Source organism: Brassica oleracea, chromosome C8, assembly GCF_000695525.1.
Source record: "Brassica oleracea var. oleracea cultivar TO1000 chromosome C8, BOL, whole genome shotgun sequence".
Classification (NCBI taxonomy): Eukaryota; Viridiplantae; Streptophyta; class Magnoliopsida; order Brassicales; family Brassicaceae; genus Brassica; species Brassica oleracea.
Window position 1 is genome coordinate 24951682 of NC_027755.1, and position 10870 is coordinate 24962551.

The 10870-nt window shown below is 39.8% G+C and overlaps 2 protein-coding genes across 2 annotated transcripts; both read right to left on the minus strand.

The window, feature by feature from the left end:
* Nucleotides 1–1117: 1117 nt before the first annotated feature.
* Nucleotides 1118–1527, minus strand: LOC106309021 (uncharacterized mitochondrial protein AtMg00810-like). The gene is made up of 2 exons (XM_013746111.1): nt 1368–1527; nt 1118–1323 (listed from the first exon to the last, which is right to left on the minus strand). Exons 1-2 carry the CDS (start codon nt 1525–1527, stop codon nt 1118–1120), a joined length of 366 nt encoding a protein of 121 aa, XP_013601565.1.
* Nucleotides 1528–6996: 5469 nt separating this feature from the next.
* LOC106309022 lies at nt 6997–10475 on the minus strand. The gene is made up of 6 exons (XM_013746112.1): nt 10423–10475; nt 10169–10311; nt 9843–10063; nt 9435–9692; nt 7947–9236; nt 6997–7860 (listed from the first exon to the last, which is right to left on the minus strand). Exons 1-6 carry the CDS (start codon nt 10473–10475, stop codon nt 6997–6999), a joined length of 2829 nt encoding a protein of 942 aa, XP_013601566.1.
* Between the last annotated feature and the right edge of the window lie 395 nt (nt 10476–10870).

Here is a 10870-nt window from a genome sequence, read left to right on the forward strand (position 1 = left end):
GGTGGTCGTTCGAGTACTCATTCCGATTTGGTTAGGATCTAATTCGGATTTTGGGTTTTCGGAGTTTAATATTTTAGCCTCATTCAGATATTTTTAAATTTTAGTTCTGGTTCGAATAACCCATTGAAATTATTTTAAAAATCTTAAAGTTCATATACTAAATAATATTGATAACTAAATTGTATATTGATATGTTTGTTGCTTCCTACGAGCAAAACACGTACCTATTTCATTTAACTACTTTTTACATTTAACTGATTTTATGAATGTGGAACGGGTGATATTCTTTTTTTTTGTTCAACCAGGAAGAGGGTGATATTCATTTTAAGCTATATATAAAAAATATACCGAAAAAACAAAACAAACAATATACCCGCGCTTTGTAGCGCGGATCAAGATCTAGTTATTCTATTAAAACAAAAGTTGCATTGTTGAAAATTCGAGTACGACAATTGACCATATCTTAACTGTTTGGCCGTTGACTTTCGGTTCCTTATACTCCGGAGCTAGCGACGCACGAACTCAATAAAGGCTCGATTACTTATCGTAATATAAAATTCCAAAGTCTCACACAAATTCCAAAGAACGTAAAGAGATAAAATTAAAGTAATGAAAAGGAATAGTTTATAGATTATAGAAATTGATAATTCTTATTAGAGGCTTTGTACAATACTTATACGCGTTAGAAGAGAGTACTAGATCTAGACTAATTACAAATAAGGATCTCAACTATCTATATTTACATATATTTTTAATACACCTCCTCAAGATGAATGAAACACGTGCACTCCAATCTTGTTGCAAGGTTGCTGAAAGTGGTTCCGCGGAAGTGGCTTCGTCAAAGCATCAGCGAGTTGGTCTCGCGTAGAGACATGTGTAACACGGAGCTGGCCAGCTTGTATCATGTTCCTCGTGAAGTGATAATCCTTGTGAAGTGATAATCAAGTGCAATATGTTTCATACGAGAGTGGAACACCGGATTGGCACACAGATAAGTGGCTCCCACATTGTCGCAATATATAACTGGAGTTGTGGGTATGTCGATGCAGAGATCAGAAAGCAACGAGCAGAGCCAGGTTACCTCAGAAGCTCTATTTGCCACAGCACGGTATTCAGCTTATGTAGAGGAGCGTGCAACTCCTTTCTGTTTTTTGGACGACCAGAAGACCGGGTTACGACCAAGATAAATGATATATGCGTTTGTAGAGACGTAATCATTCATGTCGCCGGCCCAATCTGCATCAGAGTAAGCGTGTAAGGTGAGAGTGTTCTTGTGAAAGAATATTCCATGACTACGAGATAACGGAGGACCCGTTTTGCCGCCTGCTAGTGCTCCATAGTTGGTTTATGCATGAATTGAGAGAGACGTGCGACTGCGTAGGATATATCAGGTCTCGTAAATGCCAAGTATTGTAGACTGCCAACAAGAGAACGATATGGAGCAACATCGAGTAGAGGTGTGCCACCGTTGAGAGTCAGTTTTGGTGAAGTAGGTAGAGGAATGGCAACTGGTTTCGCATCAGCCATTTTCTGCTTGTTTAACAATCGTTGATGTATTTCTGCTTCATTAGATGAAGTACATGTGGTGTCCAGATGGCTTATATCCCAAGGAAGTAGTGAAGATCAATAGGGTCTTTAATGGAGAATCTTTCAGCAAATGATTTGAGGACCCTATCAACGACCATCGAGTTATTTCCTGTAACAAGGATGTCGTCCACGTAGACCAGAACATATGTGATTGTGTGTCCATATCGATGAATAAAGAGAGAAGCATCATCAGCGTAGTTGATGAAGCCTGTCGCAAGAAGGTGTTGTCTCAGGGAAAGATACCAGGACGCGGAGCTTGCTTGAGACCATAGATTGGTTAGCGAAGGCGACATACGTGAGTGGGCTTATCTTTGTCGATGAAGCCAGGCGGTTGCCGCATATACACAACTTCAGTGAGATCTCCTTGAAGAAAATCATTGTTAACATCCAATTGCTTGATAGGCCAAGACTGTGTAACTGCAACTTCAATTACTAAGTGGATGGTAGTAGACTTGATAACCGGTCTGAAGGTTTCAAAGTAATCTACATCATACCGTTGCGTATAGCCCTTGGCGACTAAACACCCTTTGCGACAACGAACTTGACCATTTGACAAGTATTTTGCTGTGAAAAGCCACTTGCAGTCGATGACATGTTGGTCTGGTTCCGGAGGCTCGAGATCCCAAGTGTGATTCACAATGTGCACATCAAACTCAGTGATAGCTGCTTCACGCCACTCAGTCTGCTTCATGGCTTGATTGATGGTTGTTGGTTCAGAGAGAGTGCTTTTGTTCCCTCAACTGTAAGAGTTAGTTTCTGAACAGGTTTGGATATGTTATTTTTGGCTCTAGTTTTCATTCTGTGGACATTTTGAGTGGGTTCAGTGACTAGATTTTGTGGTTCAGTAGGTTGCAAAGACATGGCTGGTTGGTTATGGGATATTTTTGATGTGTTTGTGTTCTGAGTCGTGGGTTGAGACTCATTTTGAAGTGGAGCAGTAGGCTCATGGGAAGAAGGGTCAGTCTGAATCGGCTGAGATTCGTTTTGAGAAGGAGCAGTGGGCTCCAAAGGAGGTAGAGGAGATGGAGTTTCAGAGTTAGGAGGCAATACCTGAGTGTTAGGCTGTGGAGGTGGTTGCTGGTGAAGAGTCTTGCACAAGGGTCGCATAACTCGTTGAGGTATGGCAGTGAGGGGTGTGGCTATAGGAACTGGAACTGTTGTCGTGTTCTCTGGCTCTTGTTGAGGAGCTGTTTTCATTGAGCGGTATGGGAACTCTGATTCCACAAAGTGAACATGTCTCGACATGTAGATGCGTTGTGTAGTTGGTTCAAGACAAAAATAGGCACTCTGAGAAGTAGAGTAACCAAGGAAGATACACCTCTGTGATTTATCTTGAAGCTTGTGATTATTGTATGGCCTCAACCAAGGAAAACACAAGCAACCAAACACCCTTAACTTCTCATAATTCGGAGGCTCTCCAAAGAGTATTTGATACGGTGACTTCATAGAGAGCGTGGGTGTGAGAAGTCAATTGATCAAGTACACAGCCGTGGAGAAGGCATACGTCCAGTAGTCTTTTGGTATTGATGCCGTGGACAGTAAGGTGAGGCCAGTCTCAACAATATGCCGATGTTTTCTCTCTGAAACACCGTTTTGTTGTGGCGTATGAGGCGGAGACGTAATATGTGTGATGCCGTGTGCTGCTAGAAAGATTTTTTAAGCAACATACTCACCACCATTGTCTGAAAAGAGTGTTCCGATGGAGGTTTGAAACTTCTTTTCGACGAGTGCTTTGTATGCAATGAACACTTCTTGGACTTGTAATTTCTTTTTGAGTGGATAGAGCCACGTGTACCGCGAGTAGTGATCAATAAAAAAAACATAGTACTTGAAGTTATCAATGGATGTTATAGGAGAAGACCACACATCACTGAAAACATATTCAAGAGGCCGAGAAGAAGCAATAGAAGAGTTTGTGAAAGGTTGTTTGTGGCTTTTATAAATTAAACAATCAGAACAAGACAAATGTTTTGAAGAACAAGCAATAGTTGGAAGAGAAAACTGAGAAACAATGGTGTTTAAAATAGAAAAAGAAGGATGGCCGAGCAGAGAATGCCATGAAGAGAAAGATGTTTTTGGATTTGATGAGGTAAGCATGGCCGTTGGATGAGAGTGTTGAATAGGCCACTGGTATAGCTCATTCTTAGTCCTGCCTTTGAGTAATGGGACCCCCGTGCTGAGATCCTTCACCTGAAATGAAGCAGGGGAAAATTCAACCGAAACACCATTAGTGTTGCATAGACGGTATACTGATATGAGGTTCTTATCAATATCAGGAACATATAAAATGTTTTGTAATGACATATTGCGAGTTGGATTTGAGAGAGTAGAAGAACCAGTGTGTAATATCGGTAGGCTTGAGCCATCAGCAATGAAAACATCATCTCCACCTTGATAAGGTTGATGGAGAGAGAGGTTGTTTAGGTCCGACGTGATGTGGTGAGTGGCACCTGAATCAAGTAGCCAGTTCACTGCAAGGTATGGCGAATTGACCACAAGATTTGCGCGTTGTTGCCAAGGCCGGAAGGGACTTGCTTGTTGGTTTGTTGGTGTTGATGCGTGGAGTTGCTGCTGGAGCTGAGGACAGCAGCGTGCACTGTGACCTTGAGTGTTGCAGAGTTGACACTTACCCAAGTAGGGTTTGGACTGGTGTTGCTCATAGCGTTGGGGAGGCTGTGAGTAGTGAAAATTGTTGTCACCGCTGGATGAGTTGTTGTTGTACCTCTTGCTGTTGTTGTTGTGAATGTTGGAGTAGTTGTGCTGCTGCTGTCGATGTTGAACTGCATTCGCAGACATAGGGATCACTGCAGAGCATCATGGTTGGCCAGGAGTTTGGCCTCATGGTTGAGCAGTCGTTCGTGTATCTCAGTGATACTTGGAGGAGTATCTTTGCCCTCAATTTGATCCACAACCTTCTTGTAGTCTTCTGGTAATCCACCGAGAATCACTTCTACTTGATCTTCATGATCATATTGTTTGCCTAGAATTGCAAGTTGATCAAGTTTGGTAAAGGCGCCTTGAAGATACTCATCGGTCGACTTGTTTCCTTTGGTGTAGTACTTGAGCTGATCCTTGAGTTGTTTGATGTGGCCGCGACTGGGTTTGGCATAGATGGAGGCTAGCTTCTCCCAGATCTGAGACGCAGTTGTCATACGAGACATGATAGGTTGGATCGAGGTGGATATGGCTCCAAGAAGAGCGCTCTATATCAGCTTGTCTTGATGAGTCCATCGAATGAACTCTGGATTCTCAGAGATGACATTGTCAGCAGTTAGTGTTGGCAGTGGGACAACACCAGAGGCTTCGAGATGATTGGCAAGAGCATAGCCATCCAGCAAAGCATGAACTTGCAAACTCTACATGAGATAGTTGGTGCTTGTGAGTTTTGACACATTAGACATGTTAATATGAAGAAGAGAATTGTTGTTGTTGTTGATGGAGATGACTTCATTGGTGTTCGATGAAGAACTCATGATGGCGGCTTAGAAAATTTTTTCTAAGTTTATGAGCGTCAGTTCTGATACCATATAGATTATGGAAAGTGATAATTCTTATTAGAGGCTTTGTATAATACTTATACACGTTAGAAGAGAGTACTAGGTCTAGACTAATTACAAATAAGGATCTCAACTATCTATATTTACATATATCTTCCATATAGTTGTTCCATCTCAAATTACATAAAAAATAGTTTTGTTCTTTATTTTTCTACAAAAAAAGAATGGTAAAAAATGAAAAGAAAAATTTATTCCTAATGAATGGTGATATTTTTAAGCAACATTAACGAATGTGTTATTCTTCGTCATTCATTGGTCACCATTCATACCCTTAGTTCCTACAGCCTAAATAAGCTATGAGATGATTTTCTTTATTTTGATATGCAAAAGAAAACAAGAAAATTTCAATATTACAAATCTATAACGATATAATATACCAATATATTAGAAAGATAATGAAAACAAAATATATATAATCTATTAATTTAGAGTCATACTTTTTATTTACCGTTTAGAAGTAATCGTAGAACCATTTAATTAGTTATTTGACATGTTTTATTTTATAATTTACATTAGTCATTTTAATATATAACATTTAAATAGAATAAAAAAGCTCTTTTTCAAAACAAAAACATTTAAATAGAATATCAAACAAAATCTACTTTCTTAAAATAATAATCCTTTATTTGTTATCTATACTTTCATCTTTTATATATTAAATGTATTTTATCACTATTAAATGTAACAAGATCACTTAACTTATAATCCCATTCACCTATATTTTAGAAAATAATAGTTAATTACAAATTTTACAAAATCTATTATCATAAAGAAACCTTAAAGATTGACAGCAAAAAACGAAACATGAAATAAATTTATCTTTTTATGCAACTCACGAAATTTGTATAAATTAAGACCGCATAGTTATTTTAATATTTTAATCATTATGTAAACCATTGTATTCATATATTATCATTTCAAATCTGAAAGCTATAAATAACAACGGAATATATTCAATAATCAGAATATATTCAGTGATATTTTATTTAAAAATAATTATTCAACTACAACCTAAAAACAAATATATACTAATAAATCTATTTTTTTAATTGTTGCAATCTTTAAAAATATATTTCAAAATTATAATTATAATTATAATTATAATTTAAAAACTGATATTACTTAGAATCTGTCCGATTCTAAGTATGCAAATTTTGTCAATCGGGATAGAGAAACAAACTAAAAAATTTAAAATATGCAATTTTTTCTTTATTTCCAACAATAATGATCTTACAAATCTTACAAAATAAGATTTTTATCAACTGATTTTCACTATTCATCTAACTATTATAATAAAAATAAGGAAATTAACAAAAATACCACATTCATAATACTATTTTTCATGTTTACACTAACCATTTTTATCCTCACTTTTAATGAATGATAAAAGATATTTATAACCTAGGGGTTAACTAATCTAGACTTATGGTTTAGAATTGAGGGATGAGGTAGGATTTTTGGAATGTGAAATTTAGGATTTTAATAAATATATAAATAAATAATCAAAAATATAAAAAAAAATTATAAAAAATAGCCTCAAAAATAATTTTTGATTTTCAAAAATTAATTTTGAAAAAACAAATTCAAAAACAAATTTATAAAAAAAAATTGAATTTGAAAAGTATAATTCTATAGAATTTTTTTTATTATTTAAATAATTATTTATTTTATATATATAGAGAACAAGAGTATACGAGTCTTTTGCCACTTAATGAAGAAAATATTTTTTAAAATGTCTTTTTTTTTTTGAAATTTTAAATTGATTATCAACAAAAAAAAAATACAGGCCACTGAGGTTTATGCTTTCATGAAAAGAAACACAAGTCTTAAAGAGAATAAAGCACTAAGAGTACTAAGTATTCCTAGCAAGCCATCGCTGCATCATGTCGCTGTAGAAGGCTGGCTTCCTGTGTCGGAGAGAAGAGATCCTGTTCCGATTGGTCTTGTCAATGTACCTGACCATTTGGCTAGCGCTGAGGGAATTTCCATTGTGACGCTTACTGTTTCTTTCACGCCAAATACTATAAATGCTAGCTTGGAGAGCAAGCTTGAGGAGGCAAGTATCGATCTCCTTCCTGCGAGGAGACAGAAGAGATGTGACGGTGATAGCCCAATCAGAATTCACTCGTGATCGCAGCATGAAACCTACGAGATCAATCCACACCGTAAACGAGTAAGGGCATGCGAAGTATAGGTGGTCGCGGGTCTCATCCGGTTCACCACAAAGGAGGCACGGTTGAATGCAACCCCAAGCTCTACTTCTTGCACCCGTAGACAGTCTACCCTGAAACGCCAGCCATGTGATGAAAGCAAATCGAGGTATGCTTTGTTGAAACCAAACAACTTTACTCCAAGCGATCTTAGGGTAGTGAGTCCTAAGTTGCTCCCATGTTGCTTTACTGCAAAATGCCGGTTTGTAAACCCCATCCCCGTGGTGCCATAGACGACGATCATCAGCAGCGTCCTCCGCCGGAGCTGGAACAGGGTTGATGTAGGCCATCATCGCCCGTAGGTGATAGCCACGACACCGACGAATGTTCCATTGTCCACCAGAAGCCGCTTCCGAGACCGTCGCATAGCGGGGGATACCTAAGACTTGTGTTCCTAAATCACCCGTGATGTTTAATAGCCGTCCTACACTCAGCCAGTTATCAAACCAGAATAAGGTGGTCTCGCCATTACCAATCTCTGATCGGAGGAATGAAGCTGCTCTGTCCTTGAGTTTCAAAGTTTTCGCCATATCCAAGAACCTACGTACTTATCACTGAGGTCACAGAAACTTTGAGAGCGAAGCAGATAAACCTTCGTCCAAGCGACCCAAAGGGAACCAGAGTTCGTGAGTAGTCGCCATATCAAGCTAAGTGCAAAAACTCGTGATATTTCCGTGAGACGGCTAAGGCCTAGACCTCCCTCATCCTTAGGTCTACACACATCATCCCAAGCGACCTTTGCTTTTGTATGCGTATTAGGCGATCCAGACCATAGGAATGCAGCACACATGCTTTCAATAGTACTGAGACAGCTCTTTGGAAGACGAAACACAGAGCACCAGAAGTTAGTTATACTGCCAATGACTGTTTTCACAAGCTGCAAACGACCAGCATATGAGAGAGAGCGACTAGACCATGACACCAGACATGTGCGTATCTGATAAATCAATGGTTCGTAATCTGTTTTGGTCATTGTCTTTGTGGTGAGTGGGAGACCGAGATATCTCACAGGAAGAGATTCTGTTGGAATGCCCAGACGCTGAACCTCATCCTTAAAGTCTTGACTAATACGGCCCGCCATGAATATAGAAAATTTAGCTGGATTGATCAGCAAGCCAGAGATACTCGCGAATTCTGATAGAACCTCGAACACGCCTTTCAGCGAAGCAGCTGCACCATCAGTAAAGATCATTAGATCGTCCGCAAAGCTTAAGTGTGTCAAGTTTACCTTGCTGCACGAGGGGTGGTAGCCGATACTGTGAGATTGAGCTGCCTTATTAAGCATTCTTGACAACACATTTATGGCAATGACGAACAGATATGGAGATAGAGAACATCCTTGTCGCAGGCCGCGTTCACTTCCGAAGAAACCTTCCAATTCACCATTAACCGAAACAAAGAAAGCAGCTGTGGAAAGACATGTGTGGATCCAGTGTACCAACATATCCGGAATGCCCATAGTGCGAAGAGTATTTGTAATGAAAGACCAGTTTACTGAGTCAAAAGCCTTCGATATATCCAGGTTGAGAACACTTCGAGGCTGGATTGACTGTTTGTGGTAGTCTTTGACAAGTTCAGTAGCTAAAAGGACATTCTCAAGAAGCAGCCGACCTTTAACAAACGCACATTGAGTAGGTTCAATCAGCTTTGGAAGCAACACTTTGAGCCTGTTTGCGAGAATCTTTGAAATCACTTTGTACAAGATATTGCAACAGCTGATAGGCCTGTAGTCCTTTATCTCTTTTGCATCTCCATGTTTAGGAATGAGCGTCAGAATTGTCGTATTGACTCCTCGAGGCAGAAATCCGTACATGAAGAAAGACTGAACTGCTGTGACAAAGTCTTGTTTGATAATATCCCACGATGCACGATAGAACTCAGCCTGGAACCCGTCAGGGCCAGGAGCTTTGTTGGAGGGCAAGGAGAACAACACATTTTAAATCTCAGCCTCCGATATAGGGTGAGTGAGCAGATGAGCAGTGTGCGCAGGGCATCGGAAGTCCAATAAGTCAGACAGATCCGGAGTCGACGTGGAGGTAATGTGGAGAGGGCCCTTTTGGAGGAAGCTTTCGAAATGTACAGCAGCCACCACTATGATCCGTTGAAGATCCGTAATCACCTCTCCAGAAGGCAAGGTAAGGCGCCTTATCATATTGAAGGAGGTTCTCGTCTGGACGATTTTGAAGAAGAACAGCGTGTTCTGATCTCCATTTTTTAACAGAGTGATCCGAGACTTCTGGCGCAAGAAACTTTCCTCTATCCCTGCCCAGTGGTTCCAGACAGTCATAGCTTCTGCAGCTTCGTCAAACGTTGTTTCAGTGGGGCTCAGAAGTGCTTCCTTTTGTTTGTCACAGAGTACATAAAAAGCTTCACGAGTACGTTGTGGGAGATTACCAAACTTGTTTTTATTCAGTCTACGCAGCACTGGTTAGAGAAGCTTCAATTTCTTATGGAACCTGTACAACGCCGATGTGGAGTGGATCAGAACCTCTGTGGAGTCCCAAACCGTGGCAATAGTATCATGAAAGTCTGGATGATCCACAAGGAAATTAAAGAACTTGAAAGGACGCTTGTTACCCGGTGGGGGAGTCTCTAGTCGCACCCAACAGCGTGTGTGATCAGAGACACCAGAGGGTTCCACACTTGCATAAGAGTGAGGAAAATGATCCAACCAGTGATCATTGACAAGCACACGATCCAGTATCTTTGCTATAGGGTTTTCCCATTGCTTATTAGTCCAGGTGAAGGTAGGACCAAGAGAAGCAAGGTCCGTAAGATTTCAGGTAGCGACTGCAGACTGTAAGGCCTCCATACCACGCAGATTAGCGTTTGATATAGTGCCTCTAGAGTGTTTTGAAGATACCAGAGTTTCATTAAAGTCGTCCATCACAATCCATGAAACTCCCGGTAAGGCATATTGAGTTTTTATGTAAGCCATTTCAGTCCACAAGTGCTGTCTGTCAACAGCAAAATTTGAGGCATAGACACAGGAACAGAGAAACTGCTCTCCTATGTCTGAGGTAACCCATACAGTGATGCACTGAGCACTTTTAAAAAAAAAGAGTAACCGAGACATCCTCCGCCCAGCAGACCCATAGTTTTCCAAGGCGGTGGTGGTCATAGTTGGTAAGAAAATTCTAGTTAGGAAGAGCAGAGTTTAGAATAGAGACACTGTTCTCTTCTCAAACGCGAGTTTCGATTAGACAACCGAAAGAGGGTTTAGCAGAAAGAATCCAAGAACGAAGAGCCGTTTGTTTGCGCATTTTGTTGAAGCCCTAGGTGTTCCACGCAAATAAAGATATCATCACATTAGTGACTCCGTGAGGAGGCATGATTGGTTTGCTTGTTTCTGGCTCCTTTTGTTTGATCATTTTTGCTCCCAACATTCACATTGGGGTTACTCTTTTGAGACTACTTATTTTTTCCAAGTTTTTGCTTCTCCATTTGTTTTTTCTTCTCAAAAGCCGCCTTAGATTCCACTGAGCTTTCCTCATCAGAACTAGGGCTTTCATTTTC

Bases quoted from the DNA above. Each gene is read 5' to 3' on its own strand.
- LOC106309022 (XM_013746112.1), bottom strand. From the start codon at position 10,475: ATGACCACCACCGCCTTGGAAAACTATGGGTCTGCTGGGCGGAGGATG. The intron at 9,693-9,842 runs GTTCTGATCCAC...GACAAACAAAAG, and splicing joins CGGTTTGGGACTCCACAGAG to GAAGCACTTCTGAGCCCCAC. The intron at 9,237-9,434 runs GTACATTTCGAA...GACGGGTTCCAG, and splicing joins GGATCATAGTGGTGGCTGCT to GCTGAGTTCTATCGTGCATC.
- LOC106309021 (XM_013746111.1), bottom strand. From the start codon at position 1,527: ATGGCTGATGCGAAACCAGTTGCCATTCCTCTACCTACTTCACCAAAA. The intron at 1,324-1,367 runs GTCTCTCTCAAT...GAGCACTAGCAG, and splicing joins TATATCCTACGCAGTCGCAC to GCGGCAAAACGGGTCCTCCG.